The sequence below is a fragment of the Toxotes jaculatrix genome, chromosome 8 (genome assembly GCF_017976425.1).
Source record: "Toxotes jaculatrix isolate fToxJac2 chromosome 8, fToxJac2.pri, whole genome shotgun sequence".
NCBI classification, from domain to species: domain Eukaryota; kingdom Metazoa; phylum Chordata; class Actinopteri; family Toxotidae; genus Toxotes; species Toxotes jaculatrix.
The window spans coordinates 388,896-415,508 of NC_054401.1; the positions used below are offsets into that span (position 1 = coordinate 388,896).

General features: G+C 49.5%; 2 protein-coding genes across 8 annotated transcripts; both read left to right on the forward strand.

Moving 5' to 3' along the window:
* The first annotated feature begins 168 nt into the window (after nucleotides 1-168).
* Nucleotides 169-6,745, forward strand: dcst1 (DC-STAMP domain containing 1). Its single transcript, XM_041043711.1, has 16 exons — nucleotides 169-211; nucleotides 367-492; nucleotides 798-872; nucleotides 1,013-1,141; nucleotides 1,766-1,905; nucleotides 2,305-2,476; nucleotides 2,778-2,921; nucleotides 3,250-3,401; nucleotides 3,443-3,600; nucleotides 4,108-4,207; nucleotides 4,290-4,382; nucleotides 4,696-4,822; nucleotides 4,916-5,032; nucleotides 5,243-5,385; nucleotides 6,385-6,489; nucleotides 6,650-6,745. The coding sequence occupies exons 1-16, from the start codon at nucleotides 169-171 to the stop codon at nucleotides 6,743-6,745; spliced, it is 1,920 nt and encodes a 639-aa protein (XP_040899645.1).
* A 1,826-nt stretch (nucleotides 6,746-8,571) lies between these two features.
* adam15 (ADAM metallopeptidase domain 15) lies at nucleotides 8,572-26,450 on the forward strand. Of its 7 annotated transcripts, XM_041044656.1 has the most exons (25): nucleotides 8,572-9,151; nucleotides 9,682-9,773; nucleotides 11,904-11,980; nucleotides 12,144-12,222; nucleotides 12,310-12,386; nucleotides 13,472-13,754; nucleotides 13,915-13,980; nucleotides 14,243-14,314; nucleotides 14,404-14,573; nucleotides 14,653-14,737; nucleotides 15,078-15,226; nucleotides 15,381-15,558; nucleotides 15,672-15,764; nucleotides 15,847-16,042; nucleotides 16,442-16,550; nucleotides 16,632-16,827; nucleotides 16,927-17,004; nucleotides 17,106-17,217; nucleotides 17,336-17,489; nucleotides 19,495-19,603; nucleotides 20,447-20,515; nucleotides 21,600-21,668; nucleotides 23,260-23,325; nucleotides 23,856-23,995; nucleotides 24,553-26,450. In XM_041044656.1, the coding sequence occupies exons 1-25, from the start codon at nucleotides 8,995-8,997 to the stop codon at nucleotides 24,617-24,619; spliced, it is 2,943 nt and encodes a 980-aa protein (XP_040900590.1). In that variant the 5' UTR covers nucleotides 8,572-8,994; the 3' UTR covers nucleotides 24,620-26,450. The 7 variants fall into 7 exon arrangements, with proteins under 7 accessions (XP_040900590.1, XP_040900592.1, XP_040900593.1 ...); XM_041044658.1 differs by lacking the exon at nucleotides 23,260-23,325; XM_041044659.1 differs by lacking the exon at nucleotides 21,600-21,668.
* The last annotated feature ends 163 nt before the right edge of the window (nucleotides 26,451-26,613 follow it).

Consider the following 26,613-nt stretch of genomic DNA (forward strand, 5'->3'; position numbering starts at 1 on the left):
CACAAACTAAAAATGTTTTTCTGTAACCTGGAGACCAGAAACCATGACATCACCAACTGAAACTTCCAGAAGCTCCAACAGTCAACAGACAAACCACTGGTCCACCAGTCCATCAGTCCACCACTGTCTGTGCTTTAAAGGTCCCTGAAAGCAGAGTTTTAATGGACGATGGCTCAGCCGGACCTGCAGAGACCTTCAGGTCCTCACAGCAGTGAGTCCACTGCCAGAGAAACTTTAACATCTGCTTGTTGTTGCTAACGTTCAGCTAACAGCTTTTTTTCCTTTTTCTGTTGCCGGGTAAAACAATGTTTTCGGAGCTTGTATCTGTGCCACATTCAGTTAACCAGCTGTTTGTGTCTCCTCCAGCTGTGCAGAGCTTCAGTCTGACCGTCCTGCCTCCGGCCGTCCATCGATTCCTCTTCAGCCAATCAGAAGAGTATGTGGTGGCTCACCTGTTTCTCAGAGCGCTGTTTGGAGCAGTGAGTGGTACAGGTAACGTCACCTTTATCCACCTGATGAAAGGTCATGTTAGCGCTGTTAGCATTCCCCATGTTGTTTCATGTTTTGTTTCATTTCAATTAATTCTTTACTAATAGTTTCTAGACGTTTGTATTATTGTTTTGTTTTACTTTGTTTCATTTTTTAACTTAAATTTAGAAAACTGTCTTTAGCTTTTCGTTATGTCCAGTTAACATTTAGTTAACGTTCAGTTAACGTTCTTCATGATGATCGTTCTAATCAAACGAGTGAGAAATGATGAAATTCGTTCCTTTGTATGGTTCCTGTCCGTCCTTCAGTCCTGTTCCTGGGTGTCGCTCACAGTCTCCGTCTGACCTTTGACCTGAAGCTGGCAGCAGGATGTGTGTTTGTCGGTGAGGAGACGTCACACTCACAGCTGTTTTTTCTTCGTTTTTCTTTTTAAATGAAATGCATCAAATACACTAACCGCACCTGACTCTGTGTGCGTGCGTGCGTGCGTGCGTGCGTGCGTGCGTGCGTGTATGTGTTCCAGGTGTGTGTATCATGGGCGGGGCACTGTCCTCCTCCTTCAGGTGTTCAGTCCTCCTGATGTTTCCCAGCATGCTCGGGTCCCGTGGCCGGGCGTACCTGATGCTGCTCCTCCTGTCTGTGCTCTACAGAGGTGAACACACACACACACACAGTGGTCTGAGTGAGAGGAGGCTCAGATGAAGGAGGAGAGGTCACTGACTCTGTGCTCACTGGTGACACCTGCTGGTCAACAGGACTGAGAGCAGCTGAAGTCTGAGCTGGATCCAACAAGGATTCTGACGTCAGAGAGACAGACAGATTGATAAACTGATAAACTGATAGACTGATAGATTGATAGATTGATAGGTCAGTAAAGTAAAGGACTCGTCCTTCGCAGCCTCTGTGTCGTACGGACGTCACTGTCTGTTCATGTCACAGCAGCAGAGACAGAAACTGATCAAGATCTCTCTGAATGAAATCAATAAAAGTAAAATAGCAAAGTGGAAACAAAAGTTTATACCATCAGAGAACTGCACATTTCCACACCATCTTTAATTATGTGGAAATGTTCATGACAATATCATGATAAAATATATAATGTAAATGTAAAGTGTCTTCATGTGGTGTTGAATCATAACTCAGAGATATTTCTCATGTTAGAGGACATGACGTCTTCGTTGTGTTTGGTTGTGTTGAGCTGTGTTGTGTGCTGCTGGTGGACGATTTAGTGTCTCTGATGTCGCGGTGTCCCATCTGTCTCATCATCTCCTCACAGGACCAGTCGCTAACATCCAGCGTAACGTGGAGGCGGCGGCTCTGTCCCTGAGCTGTAACCTGGACCTGCAGGTTCATCACAGCAAGTTAGTGTGGAGGGACGCCGTCAGACCGTTTGTCCTCATCACTCAGCAGCTCGTGGTGAGAAGGACAGACCCTGGACATCACAGCTAACAGTGAACTGCTCATTTGTCAGTGAATGAAAAGGAAATTCAAACAACTTCAGAGCAAATGCAAAGAAATCAGGAAAGAATCCAGCTGGTTTCTGTAATAACACACAGACACACAAAGACTCACAACTTTGAGACAGACACTGCAAAAAGTCAGAGATGATAAAGAACATGTGATATGTTTCAGTGTTGAATGTTTTTCCAGCTGTGTTTTACTTCACTGTTGTTGCTGATGTGTTTGTACTAACACTCAGACCTGATCACAGCTGATCTGCAGTCTGAGGGAAAAGTTTCTCTGAACTTCACCGAACTTCATCAGTAGGAGCCCTGATCATCAGGGGCGGGGCTTCCACTGCTGTTTCCTGTGCAGGATGATAAAGCAGGGTTCGAGTCGGAGGCTCTGAGCGTCGGCAGGAAGTTCCAGACCATCAGAGACGAAGTCGTCCTTCAGTACGGATACGAGCGATTCAGACAGGAACACGCTGAGTCTGGCAACAGCACACAGGACCGGTTCACTACAAAGACCATGATGCAGTGCCACAGTGAGTCCGAGCACAGCATCGGCCTTATTACCTGTTCTCCACTGAAGCATGGAGGCCCAGGCCGCAAGTATCTGGACGGCTGCTCGAGCATGTTCAGTCTGAAATAAAATAACCGTGTGTCTCCCACACAGTGTTTTTACAGAAAAGGAAACGTGCTCACATTAAAGCTGAGACGTGTCTCTTTAAGGTGAACTCATTACTTCGTTTCAGACTGAAGGTGCTGAGGCTCCGAGCCTGAGCAGCCAGACAGAACGGGATCTGTTATTTCACAGGCTGACTTCGGTTTCTGCCCGTTGTCCAGGTGTGGTGGACGAGGGTGTGCGGCGCTGCTCTGATTGGTTCAGACTCAGGTGGGAGGAGTGTATGGAGGCAATACCTGTCCCCATCATCAACCACATCCTCTGTGTTTCTATGAAGTTCCACTTCCTGTGTGATGTCATGAGAGGTGAGAGGTCACGCTGGCAGCTGAACGTACGTAGTCTCTGACTCACATGTGAGTGACCCTCTAACAATGTGACAGGACTGTGGTGAAGCTTTGGTTCTGGGAAGATCGTGGTCTGGGTTAAAATAACTGCTCTGTTCAGGTCAGAGGGCGTTGTCATGGTTACAGGAATGAATGTGGTTCAGGTTGTAGGACAATGGTTGGACTGTCGGTTGAGTCAAAGTTTGAAAATACTGATGTCCAACCCCCTGTGGGCCGTCAGCTGAGGCCTGAGGCGAGTCCCAGTCCTCGTACTGAGGACTCGGTGTGTCTCTTCCTCTTCCTGTTTCAGTGATGACTCCGTGGTGCAGAGAGCAGGTTCCTGTGGAGGGAAACTTCGGTCAGCTGTTCGACCGCCTGAACCTTTCGGTCGACCTGTTGTCCAGAGAGTTCGGCGCCAAGCTCGTCCTCCAGGTGGGAACCTCACCCCATCGCCTCTCCTCTGTCAGGACGACTGGTTAAATGTGACCTCTGACCTCCTGCAGGAGCAGCAGCAGCAGGTGGTGTTGGGTGGAGCCCTGATGGATCAGGAGCTGACTCAGTCTGTCAGAGGATCTTTCCGGAAACTGACGGCAGCGATGGATCGGGTGCTGGACGTGGTGCAGCTGCTGCTGTCCCTCACCTTCGTCACCATCTTCACTCAGTAAGATTTCATCCCTTTGACTTGTCTTCATCGTCCATCACGTGGACGTTTGTGTTATTGACTGATCAGTGTTTCCAGCCTGATGGGAATGTCTCAGGCTCTGTGTGTTACTGATCAGTGTCAGTGACGCTTATCAAGTTAATTCACTTATTCATTTTGGCATCAAGTGTTATCGGACCCAGGCAACTTGGTTAACTCCTCCTCCTCCTGCTCCTCCTCCCTCTCCTCCTCCTCCTCCTGCTCCTCCTGCTCCTCCTCCTCCTGCTCCTCCTCCTGCTCCTCCTACTCTTCCTCCTCCTCCTCCTCCTCCTGCTCCTGCTCCTGCTCCTCCTCCCTCTCCTCCTCCTCCTCCTGCTCCTCCTCCTCCTGCTCCTCCTCCTGCTCCTCCTACTCTTCCTCCTCCTCCTCCTGCTCCTCCTCCTGCTCCTCCTCCTCTTCCTCCTCCTCCTCCTCCTGCTCCTCCTGCTCCTCCTCCCTCTCCTCCTCCCTCCTCCTCCTCTGTCCCAGGGCGTTTGGTTACCTCAGACAGTACAGGAGGGACATTCGATTTGACAACGTCTACATCACCACCTACTTCAGACGGATTGACGCCCGCAGGAGAAGAGCGGTAACATCATCATCATCATCCTCATCCTCATCAGTTACAGTGATTTAACTTCCTGACTCGTCGTGTCCTGTGGTGTGTTCAGGGGAAACGCTGTCTGCTGCCACTGAAGCGGACAGAGACTGAGCTCATCGACCCTCAGAGTCTGAAAATCCACCCAGAGGAGCTGAGACAGGCGGTGAGCTCCACTGTGATCTGAACATGTATGAACAGAAACATGGGTCTGAGTCAGCTGTTACCGATCACTCATCACCGATCACTGATCCAAACAGATTTAACTCTTAAAGCCGCACTAATCAATATTCTTATGTTAACAACTGACAAAATCCTGAGGGACTGAAACACAGTGTCCACGTGGTCTGGGCTTTCAGGTTGACAGTGAAACACAACCTCCACATTCACATCGAGTCCCACAATCCCAGCCACACACACTGTGTGTGTGTGTGTGTGTGTGTGTGTGTGTGTGTGTGTGTGTGTGTGTGTGGAGACAGATCTCAGGTGTGTTCCAGGTGTTGCTGGTCTCTCTGCTGTGTGTCGTCCTGCTGACCGTGGACTTCTCTCTGTTCCACGTCCTGGACATCGTCAGCAGACACAGCTTCACCCAGTTCAACCTGAGCAGTAAGAAATCCATCTCATCACCTGACAAAGGTCGTATCACTGACCACTGACATCACCACTGAGGGTTTGTGGGTAATGAAGTCCTCTCTGCAGGTAGTCACCAGGTGGACATCAGAGTGGGCGGGACGTCCATGATGGCCCACCTCCTGAGGAAGACGATTTCAGCCTTCAACAGCTCGTCCAGCCTCAACATCCACACTGACAACCAGGGTGGGTCAAAGGTCAAAGGTCACACAGGCACATTGACCCATGTGTGATCAGTTATTAAAGGACCAGCATGTGAACTGAATGTGCACGGATTAAACTGGTTATGATGGACAGACTGAAGGAATGATTGGTCCAGCAGAGGGCGACAGTGTCCCTCCTCTCTCAGTGCACTAACATCGTCTACCCCTCTCCCCCTTCTCTGTCCCCCGTCAGGTTGCGTGTCTCCCCCCTCCTCCCTCTCAGCAGGTGTGTATGTGAGCTGTGTGTGTTGTGTCCTGTTGGTGGTGCTCTTCAGCTGCCTTCAGGTGTACACCAACCGCCTCCGACGGGTCATCGCCGCCTTCTACCACCCACAGGTACACGCTCAATCATACACACATACAGACACACTAACTTAAACACACACACACACATGTGCTTTGCAGTGTGAACACTTTATTCATTCATTTATTCTATAATAAATCAAAGATTGGGAGTAATGCTGATGCAGCACAGGTTTATCAATGATTCTGTATGATTGATTGATTGATTGACTCAAGACTGAGCAAAGTGATGACAGAGGGAGGAGAGAGACTGAAGGAAGAACGAGTGTAACGGCGGGCTGCAGGATCAGTGGTCACCATGGTAACAGTGTCTGTCACACACAGGAAACAACAGAAAACGTGACAGCGTCAACACTCCGGTCTGTCTCACTCTGAACATACGTTACGCTGTGATGTCACTTCCTCTCCTGCACTGATGAAGAGGCAAACTGTTCAATCTCATTAACACACACACACACACACACACACACACAGTGTTTAAACCCTGTGAGCTGCAGTAAATCTGATCTGAGAGCAGATTAATGTAAGAGCATTATAACAGAGCTGTGGTAGAGAGACATTCAGAGTCAGAGCGAGAGAGAGCAGTCTCATGTTTCTGTTTTCAGACACTTCCTGCTGTGATCTGATTTTATTCTGTCTCTTTAAACTCTCACTGTCACAGAAGTGAGTCAGCATCACTGACACCTTCATAACTGTCATAACACTGAAAAACAGGCCCCAGGTATCTCAGTGCAACGAAGGTGAGCTCACCTGTGGTCACATGAACAGGGTTATAGCAGAACCTGTGGACACCTGTGGACAGCCTCCTCAGGTCTGGTCTGACTGAACCTGGGCTGAAGGCCGTCCACCAGACAAAGCCTGCGTCCTGGACTCGGTCCACTTTCTGCTTAAAGGCTGAATATGTGGACATGATCTGTGAGAGCTGATCCACACCCCGTCCAGTCACAGTGCAGGGACTTTTTAGTTTGGATTTTCAGTCAAATTGTCCCAGTTTCATACAGTTAATGAACTGTGTCTCTGTCTGTCTCTCAGAGGGAGAAGAAGCGAGTTTTGTTCCTCTACAACCTGCAGATCCAGAGACGGATTTCCTCTGTGGACGACAAACGCATCACCAGGCTTGGACGGAGGATGAGGACGGTGAGTCGGTCGTTAGTCAGCAGCAGAATAACAAGCAACCAACAGCCAGACAACCGTCTGACTTCCTCCCAGATTTTGTGCCTTGGATTCCTTAGATCAGATTTTCAGACTCTTGTTGTGTTTCACAGTCGTGTGTGAAACTGCTGCCGTGTCTCTGCAGGTGCTTCAGCGTCTGAGCAGGTGGGGACGTCATCTGTGTCGTGATCGCAGACAGAAAGAGTCTGACTCAGAGCAGCCGCGCTACGACCGCGGGTAGACCCCAGTTCAGATAAACCCAAACCCAACAACCTCTGATTCACACAGTTCAGGTCTGTCTGATGAGGAGTCGTCTTTAGATCCTGAAATGACACGTCCCAAGAAAAATATGTAAGAATGGAAAGTAACATCAATGCAGACAAATATACCCGATAGTTAATGTTTTTAAATTTTGGTTCACATTGTAAAAACACATCACTCCATCTTTGTTTCGGCAGACAGAGAGTTTTTATCCAGACGGTCTGAGGTTGGTTCTTTGGAGAAATTATCTTGAGGAGAACAGAAGGTTTTTCAAACATCACAGAGGATTCATTTTACAGGAGAGTATAAATACATGAGGGCAACAAACTGGAGCTGAGGGCCACTCAGAGTCTGGGGCCCAGGGCAGCTGCACAGTTTAACCACAGCACAGAAGGTTTCAACCAGCCTGAGTGTGTGAGTGAGTGTGTGTGTGAGTGAGTGTGTGTGTGTGTGTGTGTGTGAGTGTGAGTGTGTGTGTGAGTGTGAGTGTGTGTGTGAGTGTGAGTGTGTGTGTGAGTGAGAGTGTGTGTGTGAGTGTGAGTGTGAGTGTGTGTGTGTGAGTGAGTGTGTGTGTGTGTGTGTGTGTTAGTGTGAGTGTGTGTGTGTGAGTGAGTGAGTGTGTGTGAGTGTGAGTATGTGTGTGTGTGTGTGAGTGTGTGTGTGTGTGTGTGTGTGTGTTAGTGTGAGTGTGTGAGTGAGAGATCACATGATCAGATTAGATATGTACAGAGGAGTTATGTAACCCGCCGATCCTCTGCTGCAGCACGTGCAGCACTCACTTCATTCACAGCTTTACAGTTTTAATCTGATCCTCAAACAGCAGCTAAAGCAAACTGACACCGGATCAGTTTACATCAGCACCGACCTGTAACCCTCCAGAACCCAGTACAGGTTCAGCCTGCATGTGGATCACAGCACGCTGCACTTTGTCAGCTTTTAAAAGCAGATTTCAAACTTGGTAAATTGTTTTAGTCCGATAACAACAGCTCCTGCTGTTCAGGAGGTGTTTCCAGAATCCTCTGACCCCGGAGGAGAAAACGTAACATCAGTACAGACACATGTACATGATGAGAAAGCTTTGGTTCATGTGCAGCGTTCGCTTCATTCACAGCTTTGAACAGTTTTCTGAATCAGTAACTCTGAACCCTGAGCTCAGCCTTCATGGAGGAGGATTTCTCACAGGACTGAGACTCAGACTCAGTTTGAGCTGGTGTCTCTGATAAACTGAAGAATCTCAGGCTCCAGTCTGCGGCGGATCTGAGCTCATCAGAGAATCCTGCTGCAGACAGGAAGGGGTTAAATCCCTCTGAGTGTGTGTGCGCGCGCCTCACCAACTCAATACCTGTGCTGCCTTTATGCCGTAAATACTACATCCATTTTGTTTTCAAAATAAAATCCATTCTATGATCCGGTTTTGCAGCGTGTCTGCCGCCTCATTCACCACACACTGACCAACAGTGTGAAGGTCACAGTGCAAACAGCCTGTATCACTGAGTGCGTGCAGCAGTGGACAAAGTACTGAGATATTTTTATTAAGTAAAAGAAAAAAACTAAAAAATACTAAATACTTCGTTACATGGAAAAAGTAGAAGTAACATCAATTGCCAAATGTAAAGGATCAAAAGCAAAAGTCTTCATCGTGCGAAGTGTCACAGCTCAGTGTGTGATATTCATGATGTAAACGTTGACTTTTTTAAATGCGGCCAAAATATGTGTTTCTGACCTTTATTTCGAAGGTCGAATCTCACCACTTCCGGTTTACCTCTCGCTACCTCCGGTTAGCTTCACTTAGCTGGATGACGTCTCAGTTAGCTCCAGGTATAAACACGGGCGGTCCGGTGTTCCCCGGTAACGAGCTGTTTTCAGGCCTGTCGGGACGGACGAACGGTGTCCCGACGAACTCAGTCGACATAAACCGACCCACTCCACCCGGTGCTAACGCTCATTTTGGGCGAGCGAAACTGTTTTTGCCAGAACTGCGCAGATTCTGGACCGGAGGACCGGGCTGTCCTCTCGCTACATAGTCACTTCCCCGCCTGTCGTCCGGTGTCGGCCGTTCTGACCCACTCCTTGCTGTGGATGTTACCAGGAAAAGAAGCGCCATGGAGTTCCGGTGGAGCCTCCCCCGGTGCTCCGACACGGTGAGGTAACGGGAGCGGGACGGGGTTACCTCACATATACTCATCTCACAGCAGCAACCTGTTGCCGGTGACCGGTGACTCAGGGAGGATGCGCGGATCCGCCGCAACGTTACTGGTGCTGCTGCTGCTCAGCGGCCGCCCTGCGTTCACCGTCTGCAGGTCCCTGAACGCACCACAGGACGGAGGGGTTCTGCCTCCGGACGGGCAGGCGGACGGTACCGACGGTCTGACCGCAACAGTGACAGGTAAGAGTCACGTGCCTGACGTTACAGAGCCGATACCGTTAGTGGACAGGGATTACTTCAGTAGTTTTTTGTTTTTTGTTTTTTTTTTTTTTAGTTGAGCAAAAGAAAACAACTTGATGACGTCAACTTTGTTAGTAAGAAGCTGTTTTCTGGATGCTGATCGTATAATTTGAACTTTAACTCGTGTTTTTACATGGTTGTGCTGGTACCTCTTCTTCTATGAATGCAAATTAAGCTGCTCACCATGAATGGAAGTCAAAGCAGTGTCTGGCAGTGTGTGTGTGACTTTGACCTCTGACCTTGTTCCGATTGAATCCCTGTCGTGTTGCCGGTGTAATCTGAAATCAGCCTGGACTGAACTAGCTGCAGTGAATGGACACGCTGTCCTGTCCTGCTGCAGCGTACCTGTACCTGCCTACCTGAGTGACTCCTGAATTAACAAGACTCATGAGAGGATTCTGTGATTGGCTGCTGATTGGTTGGCTTCACCCAGAAACAACCAGCAGCTGAGTGTCTGTCTGTGTCCTCAGGTGTGGACAGATGGCGGCGTCCCCTGCTGGAGAAGACTCGTCCCTTTATCCTGGTGGACGGACAGAGACGAAGCCTCGCGGAAGCTTTACAGGTTAGAGATATGAAAACAGCCTCATACTGGTTCTGACTAGTTTTAATGGTTAATTCCTGATGTTATACTGGTTTATTTCTTGGCTCTATTGGCTTTTGCTGAACTGGGGAGTAGATTTTACAAGGTTCATACTGGTTTGTAGTGGTGTGTTACTGGCATTTTACTGATGTACTTTACTGGTTATTAAATGCTTAATTACTAACGTAATGTATTTTGGCTGTGCTGAGGGCTGACGTCAGCCGTCACATTAAAGTAGGGTTCATATACATAAGGTTCCTGAAGGCAGCGGAGGAAAAGACGCGCGCTCGTGAACGTGGCTGAAGTTATTCAGCTCTTTGGTCAGAGCTCAGTGACACACAGGAACAGGACCGAGTGGATCCTGTGTGGTTATTTGTTAAAAAGCAGAGTTCTTCAAACTCTGCCAGAAAAAGGACCGAACACCTCAGGAACTTATTTTAGGTTTTCAGAAAGACTGAAGACAGAAACTCTTTATGAAGAAATCCCCTGAGGAGCAGAGTGTGGAGGAGGCTCACAGTCGGTCGGGTTCAGTGTAAAGAGACAGAGGAAGGAAACGGGAGCTCCGACAGTTTCTCCAGGAGCTTCCTGCAGGAACACTGAGATCAGACCACAGGAGGGGGGGTGAGAGGACGGACACTTCCTGTGCAGCTGACAGAAGCTCTGAGATCACTTCCTGTAGAAATCCCCCTGACACCCACCCACCCCGACTCCACCCAGCCGGGAGGAAACGAGTTGGTAGAGAGGAGAAAGTCAGAGAGCTGGATAAAGTTTTTATAAATGTTTAACTCTGTGTAAACGATAAAAACATCTGGAGCTGATTAACGTCAGTTCAGGGAGTTGAACCGACAAAATAAAAGTCTCAGCTGTGGTTTGATGATGTGTCTGCAGAGCAGGTCCATTATCTTCACTGTCACTGAGTGAGCTGCTGTGGTTAGGATCACCCAGTGAAAGTCAGGGAGGGGGGGGGGCCTTCACTGACCCCCTGTACAGTGGGACATTCTGACTCTGTTCTTTCAGCCGCACCCAGAGCTGGCTCTGACATCGTGTGGAAATCAGGCGAGAGACATGACCTCACCACAGTGAGAGAGAGAGAGAGAGAGAGAGAGAAGCAGAGAAAAGGGAACAACGTGTGTGTCTGTGTGTGTGTGGGGGGGAGAGAGGACCAGAGGCTGAAAGCTGTGAGAAACACAGGTGAGTGGCAGCAGACATCACCTGTGTCAGAGCAGAGGAGGCTCCTCAGGTGTGAATGAAACTTCAGAATGATGCACATGTTTAAGTTGATCCTGAGGCTCCAGAGTCAGACCCACCCAGCTCAACTGAACATGACTCAGCCAACAAACACCCCTCTCACCCCCCCTCCATCCTGCTGCACAATGTCCTGACCCCACCACAGTACAAAGTACAGAGAGGGTGGAGAAAACAAACACATCTGAGAGAGGAATTCTGGTCTTTTCAAAGGAAAACTCCACCCTGAAGGCCTCTGGGTGGAGTTTTCCTTTGGACAGGAAGAAACCTCAAGCAGAACCTGACTCATATGGGGGACCCTCCTGCTGAGGGCCAGGCTGAGGAAGAGGAGGAGGAGGACATGCAGCATATAGGACATGATACAAACAGGAAGTGGATGATGTTTGAGGGACAGCATTCAGACCCCAGAACAGTGAGTGGACACTGTGCTCAGCTGATTACAGAGCTGTGTGAGTGACAGCTCAGACTGAGGCTCTGCTGAGGATCAGCTGATCACCTGTTGACAGGTGTGTGTCAGTGACAGCTTTGTGTTCGCCTCGTTGATTTTTTTCATAAACCGTGTAACAGAGAGAAGCTTGATCTCCTCAGTAGCCAACACACACACACACACTCTGACTTCCTGTGGAGCTGAGAGGAGAAAGCGAGGAGGTGTCGGACAGGAAGTGTCTCCTCTTAAAAGAGCGGCTGCATTAACAGGCAGGAAAACACACTGATTGGTTAACGGATGTACTGAGACCCGCCCACATCCTAAAGGAGCAGAAAAATAAAACAGACTATAAATGATGGACGTAGACCCATTTGTGTTTGTCATGGTCAATGTTTAAATGTTTGGTGAAATGAAACCACAGTCTGCTGTCCCTGTTTCAGGACGGTCACCCTGACAGGCTGCAGTGTGGACTGCAGGTGGGAGGACGACTCTTCCTGCTGGACCTGGAGAAGAACCAGTGAGTCTGATCATGTTAAACACGACGTGGTCGTCCTGACAGCTGAAAGGCTGATTGATCGATTGATCGATTGATTGGGGACTTTTCCTTCTCTACTGTCTGATTAAACAAACAAACATCAAACACATGAATGTAAAGAATGTGATGTGACGTCTCTCTGCAGCGACCTGCTGCCCAAACCGCCCAGCGTCTTCTACTACCTGCCCAACGGTACCGGAGTGTCCGTGAAAGCCGATCCTGTGGTGAGTCAGTGAACGCACCGCTGTCCGTCCTCAGCCCGTCTCTGTCGTGTTTTCCAGCTGTGACAGATGTTGCTGTGTCGTCCGCAGACTCACTGTTATTACCACGGCAGCGTCAGAGGTTTCCCTCAGTCCAGAGTGGCCCTGAGCACCTGCTCCGGACTCCGGTCAGTAACTGCCTCTTTCAGTGACCAGCTCCCCAACGTTTTCTGCTGTAGACAGAAAAACAAAAAGCCGGAGCCCTGGAAACGAGTTTGTCTTCTGTCATTGGTTGTTGCTGATCAGCTGCAGAGAGAGCGTCTCAGGTCGTGCAGGGTGGCGGGCTCACAGACCTGTGAGGTCAGGTGTTGTGTGGAACAGAAACATTGTGTTTGTGGGTTTCCTTGGTGTTTGCTGCACCGCTCTGATTAAAGCAGAGATGAAAATGATCAGACGTCCTGACAGGAAACAGATCGCTGATGCAGCTGAGTGCACAGCATGTCCATATCTCGACTCACGGGTTTAGTCAGAAACACGTGGGCTGACCTGTTGTGACACTTCCTGCACATTCGGAGAAAAACATTTTCTTCTCCAACAGAAAGAAAGAAAATCTCTTTAAACCTAAAAACCTCCGATCCGGTTTGAGCAGGGTCCAGGATTTACTGTGTCAGGTCTTTGTGTTTCTTGTGTTCTCAGCACAAAACGTGAGCGACGACCTCAGCGTTCCTCTGCAGGTTAAACTGATCCGGATCAGTGTGAGTGACCTCTGACCTCTGCAGCACAGAGGGTGGAGGCTGCGGGAGGATTACTGGCTTTGTTTATCAGCTCACGTGAAGAGACCAGGTCCAGTGTGTGGTTTCAGGGTCAGAGGATTGTCCTGGCAGCGTCCGGAGGCTCTGTCCACCAGATCAGCTCAGCACGTTCCATTCATCACAACAAACGATACGTTCAGTCAGAAACACTCTGTGGCTGATCAGTGTTTTTACTTTGAATCCAGCTGTTTGTGTCATGGTGAACTGACTCACCACCTCTGCTGCTCTGGAGCTTTTAGCCTCTTTTAGCTCCTGGTTTTGGTGTTGTGACGTTTACTGAGAAACTGAAATGTATGCTGTCTGCCTTTGAACACATTGTGTTGATGAGCTGTGCAGTGCAAACAGCTGCGTAGTACACACCTGCAGCGCGTCTTCTCCAGGTGTGGAGCTCAGCTTCAGGCCCACGGGCTCAGCCGGACCCCGATCAGCTGCTGTCACACTGACTGTGCTTCCTCCTGCAGAGGCGTCATCGCCATCAACTCCACTCTGAGCTTCGAGCTGCAGCCGCAGGACGACGGCTACCATCCCCAACACCTCCACGCACACCAGCGGGGGGAGGGGGAGGAGGGGGCAGGGGGGGAGAGTGGAGGAGAGGGGAGCGGGGGAAGTGGAGGAGGAGGAGGTGAAGAAGAAGGAGTTCACCTACTATTCTCCACCAGCCCTCTGGAGGGCGACAGCGCTGGAGGCTGCGGGGTTTCCCACGCCTCTGTGCCCCCCATCTACAGCTCCACACACACACACAGGGTGAGACAGTATTTACAGCTGTCAATCAGATGGACAGAGCTCCACACTGTAAAGATTAGCTGTGGTGTTAGCCCCTGCAGCGGTGCAGTGATGGTGTTAGCAGCAGATGTAGTAAAGATGCATGTTGTGATGTGACTTTGTCTCTGTCCCCTGTCCACAGAGGAAGAGAGACATCCTGTCAGAGACCAAATACATCGAGCTGGTGCTGGTGGCCGATCACCAGGAGGTCAGTGTGTGTGTGTGTGTGTGTGTGTGTGTGTGTGTGTGTGTGTGTGTGAGACACGTGATCATTCGTGTCCATTTCAGGTCAGTGTGTATCTGCAGTGATGTCTTTCCAACACACGGTGGCAGCAGTGTATTTAATAGATTGAACAGAATCTGAGGATGAAGATCGGCTCCTAATGTTTCGCTGTGTATGTGGATTTGAACACGTGTGTTTTTAATGTGATGAATCCTGATGTAGAGAATCTCATTTCTGCTCCTCACAGTTTGTAAATTACCAGAAGAACAACAAGACCATCATCTACCGCATGCTGGACGTGGCCAACCAGGTGGACTGGGTGAGACCTCTGCCCTCTGACCTCTGACCTCTGTAACTGTAAACCTGCTGTAACAGCAGAATGAGCCATCTCTTTTCTGTGTGTTGCAGTTCTACCGTCCTCTGAACGTCCGAGTGGCGTTGACTGGTCTGGAGATCTGGAGCGATCGAGATAAGATCCGCGTGGAGAAGAGTCCGACGGACACCCTCAACAGCTTCCTGGAATGGAGAACCAGAGAACTGCTGCCGCGCCTTCGCCATGACAACGCCCAGCTCATCATGTAGGACAGGAACATTTAGCAGAATAAAAGCCTCAGACTGACCGATCACGATAAGCACGAGTCACGCTTTATTTCACAGGGGTGGGTCTTTTGACGGCACCACAGTGGGGATGGCGTCCCAGTCGTCCATGTGCTCCAGAGACAGGTCTGGTGGAGTCAACGTGGTGAGTATCACCTCAGCTGACATGTCACCTGTGTACCTGTGAGGCTGTGGGTTTGTTCGGGTTCTTCCCTCTGTCATCAGCTTCTGCTCACACTGACTTTTTATCAAAGAAAGATTTCTAAACGTGACGTCATACAGACGCACAGGTGACGGAGTTGGTGATGTGATCCGGCTCCATGGTCCCTACATGGACCCACAGTAATCATGGCTTCACTCCGTGTGCGGCCCATAGTTCTTATTACTATTAACTCAGTGACTGTGAGTTGATCTTCACAGAAAACTGTGTCCATCTGAAAGGAAGTGAACCAGTGTAAAACCTGTCTCTCTCTCACCTGTCTCAGGATCACCTGGTCAGTGTTTTGGGCGTGGCCTCCACTGTCGCTCATGAGCTCGGTCACAATCTGGGGATGAGCCATGACACCGCCGAACGCCGCTGCTCCTGCCAGAATGAACCGCGGCTCGGAGGATGCATCATGGAACCATCAACTGGGTCAGTGTCCACTATTTAACCTGGGACAGGCTGTCCTGTTTAATGTGGGACAGGTTGCAGGGACAGGTTGTCCTGTTTAACGTGGGACAGGTTAAATACTGGGTGGTGGTGGTGGTTTTGTTGCTCTTCCTTCATGGACGCCTGTGACTGTCAGGTTCATGCCGGGTCAGCAGTTCAGCAGCTGCAGCGCCGCAGACCTGTCCGTCAGCCTGCTGCATGGAGGCGGCATGTGTCTGTTCAACGTGCCGCAGCCGGACAGTCTGCTGGGAGGACCTCGCTGTGGAAACCTGTACGTGGAGAGAGGAGAGGAGTGTGACTGCGGCCTCCTGGAGGTACTCACCTGTCTGCCTGCTTACCTGTCTGTCTGTCTGTGTGTGTGAGGGGGTATTACTGTTGTTTCTCCTGTTGATGTGTTCACCTGTTCAAGTGTGCTCTGATTGGTCAGGAGTGCGACGACCCCTGCTGTAACGCCTCCACCTGTCAGCTGGTCCCTGGAGCTCAGTGTTCGTCTGATGGCATCTGCTGCCAGGACTGTAAGGTAAGGCTGAACACCTCCACCGCATCTCGTCAGTCTTCCTCTCAGTCAGTGTCTGAATCGGAGTCCCTCCCTCGCTCCTCAGTTGCGGGCGGCGGGCTCGGTTTGTCGCGAGCCGCTCGGAGAATGCGACCTCCCCGAGTTCTGCACCGGCTCCTCCCCCCACTGTCCCCCCAATGTCTTCCTGCAGAACGGAGAGCCCTGCGAGGACGGCGCTTCCTACTGCTACGGAGGAGTCTGCGCCAGCATGCACACCCAGTGCCAGATGCTGTGGGGACCCAGTAAGACACCAGTTTATACTGGTCAAACAAAAGCTAAAACCAGTTTAAAACCAGTTTGGTCAACACCAAAGGATACTGAGCCAAACCAGTCTGTACTAGTTTATATTAACCACAAACTAGTTTATACTAAACCTAAACCAGTGTACAATGATCATGAATGGGTTTATACTGGGCCACTGGTCTGAGATCAGTTCACACTGAGCCTAAATCTGCTGATAAACCAGTTTACACTGGTCCATTTAGGCCCGGTTGAGCCTAAACCAGTCTGAACTGGTCCGGTTAGTTTACAGTGACATTAAACCAGTTTGTACTGAGTCAGAATGTGGTTTAGCTGGTCTGGTTCCAAATCAGTTCTCACTGCCCCAAAGCCTGACTGTCTGACTGTCCGTCCGCCCTCAGACGCCACCAGCGCTCCCGCCGTCTGCTTCTCATCAGTCAACAAACAGGGGAACAAATACGGAAACTGTGGTCAGCTGACCAACGGCTCCTACGTCCCCTGTGGGAACTCGTGAGTACACACAGGACGCACAGAGACTTTCCTGTCGAAACAACCGTCTCCATCGCTTCCTCTGTGCTCGTCTCGTTGCAGTGACGTTCACTGCGGCAGGATCCAGTGTCAGGGAGGGAGGGAGCGCCCCCTGCTGGGCACCAACGCAGAGATCCTGACCACCACGGTCCGCTTCAACCACAGCGACCTGGTCTGCAGAGGAACCTTCTTCCACCTGGGCGATGATGTGTCCGACCCCTCCACCGTGGCCCAGGGCACTGCCTGTGGCCCTGGAAAGGTCAGACAGCGCCCCCCAGTTATACGTCCTGTAAAACGTTAGTCTTTGAAGCGTTTGCCAAAGTTTTGTGAGAGTTGTTGAAGTGTTGTGTTTTTGCAGGCCTGTTTGAACCAGAAGTGTCAGGACGTGTCGGTGTTTGGCGTGGACGAGTGTCACAGGAAATGCAGCGGTCACGGGGTGAGTGACGGACGCCTCGTCAGGTTTCACAGACAAATGAGCGTGTCTGTATTCCACAGTGCATTAATCCCTGTCTACTCTGCTGTGTGTCTGTGTCTCAGGTGTGTAACAGTAATAAGAACTGTCACTGTGATGTGGGCTGGGCTCCACCTGACTGCAGGTACTCTGGTCATGGAGGCAGCGTGGACAGTGGCCCGGCCAGAGCTGCTCCAGGTACAGATACAGAACTTTGAACTGAAACATGTCTGAGCATCTCTGAGCCAGGTTAACCCTCTGTGTGTGTGTGTGTGTGTGCGTGTGTGCGTGTGTGCGTGTGTGTGTGTGTTTTCAGGGTCTGACCCGGTGCGAGTCGCCCTGCTCGTCATCTTCCTCTTCATCCTGCCGGTGGTCCTCCTCTTCCTCGCTCTTCGCTTCCCTCGTCTCCGTCGGAGTCTCCTCTGTCTGGGACCAAACAGCCCGTTTCACAAAGCTCGACAACACAACCGGTAATACACAACCTGTGTGTGTGTGTGTCTGTGTGTGTGTCTGTCTGTCTGTCTGTCTGTGTGTGTGTCTGTGTGTGCGTCTGTGTGTCTGTGTGTGTGTCTGTGTGTGTCTGTGTCTGTCTGTCTGTCTGTGTGTGTGTCTGTGTGTCTGTGTGTGTGTCTGTGTGTGTGTGTGTGTGTCTGTCTGTCTGTCTGTGTGTGTCTGTGTGTGCGTCTGTGTGTCTGTGTGTGTGTCTGTGTGTGTGTGTGTGTCTGTCTGTCTGTGTGTGTGTGTGTGTGTGTGTGTCTGTCTGTCTGTCTGTGTGTGTGTGTGTGTGTGTGTGTGTGTGTGTGTGTCTGTGTCTGTGTGTCTGTGTGTGTGTAGTTGTTTTTCACAGATCAGGATGGATAAAATAAAAAATGAGAACACAGAAATAAATAAGTAAATAAACCAATAAATACATATAAAAATAAAAACACATGATGAAATGAAGCGTCTCATAGAAGTGATATATCGTCACGTCCCAGTTTAATTGAATCACATACTTATTTTACAGACTGTAAAATGATTAATGTAAGTGTGAGCAGACACTGAAGATACGTGTCGTTATGTTACTTTATCATTTTGACTTTATTCTTGAAATTTGGGTTTTCTGTTATTTTATAAATTATTCTTTTATTTTTGGTTTTTAAACTGATTCATGAAACTGATTTCTTGTAAAATGTATGTTGTGTTTTTAACACTCGTCCTGTACACGTGAGTGTGATCAGTTAATCGACGCTGTCTCCATGACTGAACGTCTCAGAAGTCATGAGTTTGATCCGAATGTGTTTTCTTACCCACGATGCAGTGTGACTCACTGTGAGATGTGGGATTTGGAGTCTGAGCCCGCCCATGTCTCCAGGTACTGCACGCGAGTCCTGCCGGGTCCATGCGAGTCCTGTCGGGTCCTGGCCTGTACCCGCCGGGTCCTGGCCTGTACCCGCCGGGCCCTGGCCTGTAGCCGCCGGGCCCTGGCCTGTACCCGCCGGGCCCTGGCCTGTACCCGCCGGGCCCTGGCCTGTAGCCGCCGGGCCCTGGCCTGTACCCGCCGGGTCCTGGCCTGTACCCGCCGGGCCCTGGCCTGTACCCGCCGGGCCCTGGCCTGTACCCGCCGGGCCCTGGCCTGTAGCCGCCGGGCCCTGGCCTGTAGCCGCCGGGCCCTGGCCTGTACCCGCCGGGCCCTGGCCTGTACCCGCCGGGCCCTGGCCTGTACCCGCCGGGTCCTGGCCTGTAGCCGGTCCTGTAGAGTCAGAGAGGTGAAGTGCTGGAGTCTGACAGACTTTAGATCTGAGCAGGTTCGTGTCTGAACCTTCAGCTCCTGACTTCACCTCCCTGACCGTCCTCTCAGACTCTCAGACCCCCGTCACACAAAACCACTTCAGGACTTAAAGCTGCACTGATCCAGAGTCCACTGTACAGGACATACATCTGTATTTAGGCTTATATTGCTGCAGGTCTAACAGCTGGACGGGAAGGTCAGAGAGGCTTCTGGGTAATAAGGTCCTGAGACTTTAACAGCCCACTGAGTGAGCGTTAGCTGTAACGTGTGTGTGACTGTGATCTGTGTTTAATACTGTGGCTGTGCTGAGTCATTCATTTAGCTGTGTGTCATTAAAGTGAACTGATTCATCTTTCATCCAAACGTTTTCATTCATGTAACTGATGTAACGAACTGTAAATACGAGGCTGATGATCTGATGATAAACAGTCCAAGTGTGGATGAACCTGTCACATCTCAAGTCTCATAAAACAACATGAAACATACGTTTACATCCAAAACACGTTTCTGTAAATTATTTTTATTTAAAAAGAAATAAAATCCCGAGAAGGCCAACATTTGTTCAGAGACTGAACTGAGCGGGAAGCTCTTCACTGCATCACACAGCTTTTCCAAACAGGAAGTCTGTGTTTTAGATGTGGGATGATGAAGGTTCAGAACCCGTCAGAGGTTCCTAAAGTTTAACAAGTGTTTCTCTCGTCCAGAACTCCGGTGATGGAGCGAGTGGACGGCAGGAATGGGGAGCAGGTCCGACCGCTGAGGTACCACCTGAACCCACAGGCTGACATCCCACTAACCCCGCCCCACAAAGAGGTAACCATAGCAACCGCACCAGCGCTGACCCCTCCCCACAGACTCTTCTTGTTCAGAATCAAAGTGTTAGAAACGTTTTCAGGTGTCGATCACAGTTCACTGACTGACTCACCGGAACTTTATGCTTCTTGTTTGCATCACAAAGCATTATGGGAAGCGTAGTGTCGAAACTCAGAACGTTACCCACCAGAAAGAAGAGGAGACGTCAGGGTTCGACCGTGTGTAACCGTCAGCGCGGTGGAACGTTAGCCGCCGCTCTGCCTGCAGTTTGCTGACGCGTGTAGTTTGGTTTCACCATCACTGTCGTTTTGAAACGAGTCAGAGTCAGAGTCAGATGTTTTTCCTCTGTGGTCTGAACATTATGACACGAACGAGTCCGTCAGCTTGGTTCACGCTCTCCTTCCATTCATACACTGATGTTTACTGAAAACAGACAGTTCCAAAAATCTCCTGAAAACGTCTGAGAACACAAATACAGTCACGTACGTGCACCTCACCCGTTCACCCGTTCACCCGTTCACCTGTGACATGTTTATATGTCACAGGTGTTTAATGAGTCAGGCAGTAGGAGGAGAAACAGAAATGAAGGATTGCTGATGATGATGATGATTTCTCATTCTCAGTAATGATGACAGTACATCATGTGTTTTCCAACATGGATTTATTGTGAAAGAAAAAGCAGAAGGAAGTGACACCACAGCTGCAGATGTTTTTTTTCTTTCTTCCTGTTCAGCTCACATTAACACATCTGCCCTTTTGACCTTTGACCTCTGGTAGATGCTGCTTTCCTGTGCATGTATCAGCTGTCACTCTGCCTCTGCTTCCTGTTTTCTCTCCTATCAGGTTCATGACAGACCTGCTCCTCCCACTAAGCCACTCCCCCCTGACCCCACCCTAAAATCCCCATCACAGGTAACCTCACCTGAACTCACCTGAGGCCTGTACTACAAAGCAAGTTCAACAAACCCGGGATATGTTTTCATTATCTGAGCCGAACATTGGATCACTGTGTTAATTACAACCCACATCGTCTGAACCGTGAACAAAGAACTGAATATGACATGAAAAGAAACGGTGACACCTGCAGGTAAATTCTGCAGGTACATGCAAAGGTGAGATTCAGTCAGGTGAGATGGAAACAGCGTGATCACATGACCAGAACAGAAAAACACTGGAAATAATCCAGAGCTGATAAAGTCAGACTGAGGATTTACTGTCAGTAAGAAGAAGAATTATTCTGAAGGAACAAATGACAGTGAACAGGTGAAGCAGGTAAAACCAGGTGAAGCAGGTGAAACCAGGTGAAGTCTCCTCCTGTGACTCTGAGCTGCAGTGATTGAGTCAGAGTCTGTCAGGAATTCTGTCCCGTTAAAGAATCAGTGTTCAGGTGAAGCTGGAGTTATTCAGTGAGAAACTTAAACCTGCAGTTATCTGGCTAACTACAGATCCTGCTTCGTGGTCCAGGCCTCAGTGACTCATCGCGCACATTCACGTGTGTTCATGTCTGAGATCATGTGTGTGTTTCAGGTTCACTGCTCACAAACGATTCACAGTGTCAGTGTGTGTTTCTGTTGTTGTTGTTGTTTTTGTTGTTGTGTAGTCAGTCGTGCATGATGTGTTTGAGTTGTGGCGTGTAAATAAGATGTTTATAGAAGTTGTTTGGAACAGTCCATCACTGTGGGAAGTGTGGAAGTCATTTGTTTGTTTATTTATTTTCAGAGTGAGACGTTCAAGTTCAGTCAGTTTTTTTCACAAAGCACAGAAAAAAAAATGTAATCAATTATTTGATTAATGATTCTGTCAGAAGATACAGGTAAATGATCAGAGCACAGAACATGTGGATGAAATCATACAGTGTAATTGGAGAGTAAGTAGAAATCAGTGTCCGTCATGTCGTCATGGTGACTGTTGAAATGTTGAACTGGTCCTTTATGGGACCAGGAGACGCTCGGACACTGACTCTGTGCTCCTCTGACTTTTATCTCTGCTGCCTCAGTGTGTTAAACAGCGACCGGCCCCCCCCAGCAAGCCTCTGCCCCCCGACCCCCCCACCCCCACCAGCCAGGTACAGTCACTGCTACCTGTAGTGTGTAGTGTGTGTGTGTGTCCTGTGTTTGTCTGCAGTTCATGTGCAGGCTGCTGGTTTCAGTATCTGCTCACAAACATCCACACACTGACTGAAGTCACTGAAATGTTCTGCACACAGAGAGCAGACCGTTCAGAGCGTGATCCTGAGATCAGAGCGTGATCAGAGCGTGATCCTGAGATCAGAGCGTGATCAGAGCGTGATCCTGAGATCAGAGCGTGATCAGAGCGTGATCCTGAGATCAGAGCGTGATCAGAGCGTGATCGTGAGATCAGAGCGTGATCAGAGCGTGATCCTGAGATCAGAGCGTGATCCTGAGATCAGAGCGTGATCAGAGCGTGATCCTGAGATCAGAGCGTGATCCTGAGATCAGAGCGTGATCAGAGCGTGATCCTGAGATCAGAGCGTGATCCTGAGATCAGAGCGTGATCCTGAGATCAGAGCGTGATCAGAGCGTGATCAGAGCGTGATCCTGAGATCAGAGCGTGATCAGAGCGTGATCCTGAGATCAGAGCGTGATCCTGAGATCAGAGCGTGATCCTGAGATCAGAGCGTGTGTTTAAACACAGGTCCTGCATGTTTGGCATGAAGAAGAAGAAAACATGTTACATGTAGTAACAGGATGCTCCTCTCATACGGAGCCTCAGAGGTTTAATGTACTGTAACATTTGATCTTATCGTCGTCTTTGATCGTAAAACTTTGAACATGTTGGTAACGTTCAGAATCCAAAGCTCCAGTCTGCCTTCATGATCCTGCTCCAGCTCTCAGGCTCCTCTGCTTTCACATGTGTCCGTCTCAGTCCTGCTGCGAACGCACAGACCAGGGTGCGTACGCCGCGTCACACAGAAAAGCTGATTCATGAAACCAGCTGAAGAAAGCGTCGGCGTGTTTTCACTGTTTTTGTTCAGGTTTTAAAAACTGTGTCGAGTGTTTGGGATTTTCTGTCTGTTTGAACTGATCCTGGTAAAGATGAGGATTCTCATGGAGCTCTGGGCTGAAAGCTCAGTCAGACCAGGGTCTGAGCAGCATGATCTCTGTCCCGTGCTGTCCTGTTTGTTGTTCTGTTTGTTGTCCCGTGCTGTCCTGTTTGTTGTCCCGTGCTGTCCTGTTTGTTGTCCCATGCTGTCCTGTTTGTTGTCCCATGCTGTCCCGTGCTGTCCTGTTTGTTGTCCCGTGCTGTCCTGCATGTTGTCCCATGCTGTCCCGTGCTGTCCTGTTTGTTGTCCCGTGCTGTCCTGTTTGTTGCTCTGTTTGTTGTCCCGTGCTGTCCTGTTTGTTGTCCTGTTTGTTGTCCCGTGCTGTCCTGTTTGTTGTCCCATGCTGTCCCGTGCTGTCCTGTTTGTTGTCCCATGCTGTCCCGTGCTGTCCTGTTTGTTGTCCTGTTTGTTGTCCCGTGCTGTCCTGTTTGTTGTCCTGTTTGTTGTCCCGTGCTGTCCTGTTTGTTGTCCCGTGCTGTCCCGTGTACCTGTGCATGCAGCTGTGAACAGATTTCTGTCCTCTGCTGTTAAACGTCTGCTCGTCTTCCTGTAGCTTCACTCTTCTCACTCTTCCTCTTCACTAACCTTCCAGCAGCTGGTGAGTCGACCAGCTCCGCCCAACAAGCCGCTCCCACCCAACCCCGTCACACCTGGACAGGTACACCACACCTGCCTGCTGGTAGCTCTTAGCATGTAGCTAGCATGTGCTTAACATGTAGAAAGACCATGAGAAAGTGATGAGTGAGGTGTAGTGAAGGTGAGTGATCAGAACGATTCGGGCTTTTCACTGATTGGTGAATTCTGATCAGGTGACCTAATCACTGTGATTATTGGGATGTGGTGATTGAACTGGTGGATTTAATAGAAAATAATTTTCTATTTTGATTGTGGAACAATGGTTTTAGTCGTTTATTCAGCAGCAGCGCCCCCTCCTGGTTCCAGCTTCTCAAACGTCTCAAGTTTTCAGTTTTTCTCTGTTTGATTTCAAAGTAAAGTGACGATTGGTTTAATCCACTAATACGCTTTTAATTTGAAATGCTGAGTTTCCTTAACAGCAAATTCAAAACTGTTTGAAACAGAGTGTGTGATTTGAATTACTGCCGATTAATTTGAGTCACTGATGCTGAGTCACTGACGCTGAGTCACTGATGCCGAGTCACTGATGCCGAGTCCTGATTCTCTCTTCAGGTTCCTGTTCCACTCAAACCTATGGTGCCCAGAAAGCCCCGCCCTCTGGCCCACCCCCACATCCCCCCTCCCCCTGGCTACGCCTCCAACACCAAACCTCCACCACACGGAGCCGTCGCACCTGCAGCCGTTCCCAACAGGTACGACTGATACAGCCGTTCAAGGAGGTTTGTATGAAGAGCAGGCAGGAAAAGACCAGGAGGACTTCAGACGTAGGTTTAGGGTTAATGTCTGAATTTTAGTTTGTTTGTTTAAAACAGTGAGTGAGTTCAGCAGCATCCAGCAACACGACACCTCAGGTGTTTCACAGGGTTTTAAGAAAAACTACTAAACTACTAAAAAGTATTCAAACAGGATGTGATGAAAACCTGCGCCTCAGGTTTCATCAGCCAAACTGTCGCAGGTATTCTGATGAGGCAGGAAGAACAAGCTGCGCGTCTGCACAGCTCCACACCGAGTCACAGTCAAAGTCCAGGGACTTTCCTCAGGGGTCAAAGTGTGAAACGAGTCAGAAGACGGTGTCCCTCTGTCCACCGTCAGAACCCTGCTCCGCTCTGAGGGAAACTCTTTACATATCAGAAGCAGAAAGTCAGAGAGAGGGTGAGAGACGCTGACCCAGGTCACAGAAAATCAGGAACCATAAACATGAGATAATAATTCTTCGAGTCTTCGTCTCTCTCTCTCTCTCTCTCTGCAGGCGGCCTCCCGTTCCCCCGATTCGACCCACAATCCCTCAGAGAGTCGAGACCTCGCCGCCTCTTTAACCTGATGATTGTGAGTTTGAAAGCTGTTGAAGAGGGACTGAAGATGAGGAAGATGATGGTGACTTCATGATCAGTCATCGGATTTCTCATTTCAGTAATGCATCTCCAAAGTTCAGTGCCTTGCTCAGCGGCACCTCGGCAGTGACGGTGCCGTCACTCGGAAATCGAACCTGCAACATTTAACATGATTTTCACATTAAAGTGTCTTGGTATCATAAAACAGCGCCCCCTGGAGGCAGCAGGGGGCTCAGTGCCTTGCTCGAGGACCCCTGGACGGGGATCAAACCTGTGATCAAAGTAGAGACTACTGAGTGTTGCTGAGTGTTTCCCAAACTGTGGTTGAGGGCCCTCTGCAGGACCGTGAGGAGGTTCCTCTGCAGATGCAGGATGTTTTTCAGTGAAGTGACAGAACGCAGGACATTTTTATTCCTTCGTCCCGTGGGATTAGATCCTCGTGAAAGGAGACGAAACCTTTTTCTGATGGACTCAACTCAACGACCCGATGGGGCGAACCTTCACTGAAAGGTGTTTGGGATCTGAATCTCCACAAACTGAGACTTTAACTTTTTTCTTGTAATATATTTCAAATATATTTTGATTTTATTCTTGAAATCTGTTTTTTTTTATGCTCCATCGCACGGATCATCTCTGTGACTGAACTTTTCTCGCCTTCGCTGTCGTGGCCAAGAAACTGCTGGAAACCCGACGAGGGTCTCTGCCTTACCAGGAGGAACCGGTTCTGTCGCAGGAACCCTGTCTGTTTCTGCCGGATCAGGATTTTATTTTTCTAACCTGCCCGGAGCTTTTTGTCGGAGACAGCTGGGACTGTTCGCTGCGAGTCCGTCCACTGTTTGTAAAGTTACGCCAAAGACAGGGTTCAGACCGTGTGGATCACAGACGCTGTGCGATTCCTCCTCTGTCACATCAGACCAACAGTTTGTATTGAAGAGTGATGATTGGCTCTCAGCACCTTCCTCTGACACAGGTGCAGGTTTTACACAGGTGAATGTGGTTTTAATACACAAAGTGCTGCTTATGTCAGAGCTGCCTGAGTTAATGTCTCAGTGTGGCATCTAAACAAAACACCACAGTACAGAAGCTTCAGGACGTCCTCAGACCCCGTCACCCTTTGTGTTGTAGACCCGTCCAAAGACCAGGTCATGACGTCCACTGACCTCATGACTTGGTTTTTGTCCTGATGTTCGGTGTGAATTGTTCAGTTTGACACTAAATTAGCAAAATTTCTAAAAACATGTTTTCACTTTGTCAGGATGGATTATTGAGTTAGATCGACAGGCAGTACGGCCGCTTCATCCGTTTACAGTAACGAGCGGCACGACGACGTGGCGCAGCTGTTCAACAGCAGCCAGCGTCGTCAGGTGGTCGTCAGGCGTCGTCAGGTGGTCGTCAGGCGTCTTCAGGTGGTCGTCTGGTGGTCGTCGGCGTAAAGACGAGCGTTTTTCAAATCCCTGAGTTTTATGGTTTGTGGTTTGAACCCAAGAGGACAACAACAGAATAACTGCACCGTCAGATGTCCACCTGCTGAAATCGTGGACACTTGTTTTGTGAGTGTTAGTGGACTCACCTCAGAGTGACACAGGAGCAGTGTGTCCAGAGACAAAACCCGAGGACTCAGCCTCAGATTTAAATCAGTTCTCACCTGTGGAACTGTCCTAGTCTTATCAAACCCACCTGAGTGGAAGCAGAGCTGAATGTTTGCACCCGACGATCCTTAAATCCTCTGAGCGTTTCCGACTGATTGATTTATTGGCTGATTGATTGATTGGTGTCTGTGCTGTGTGGGAAACCACCTCAATAAAACAGACTTTCTACATCATCTGGCTGATTTCTTGTGTTTTCGTCAGAGCGCGGCCACAAACTGATGGAGCTGAATGACTGATGTCAGAGTCTCTTACTCATCTTTATTCACTCATTCAGCTCTTTTCATTACATCTGGAGACGTTTACATTGTCTCACAGTCTTTGAAGAATCGG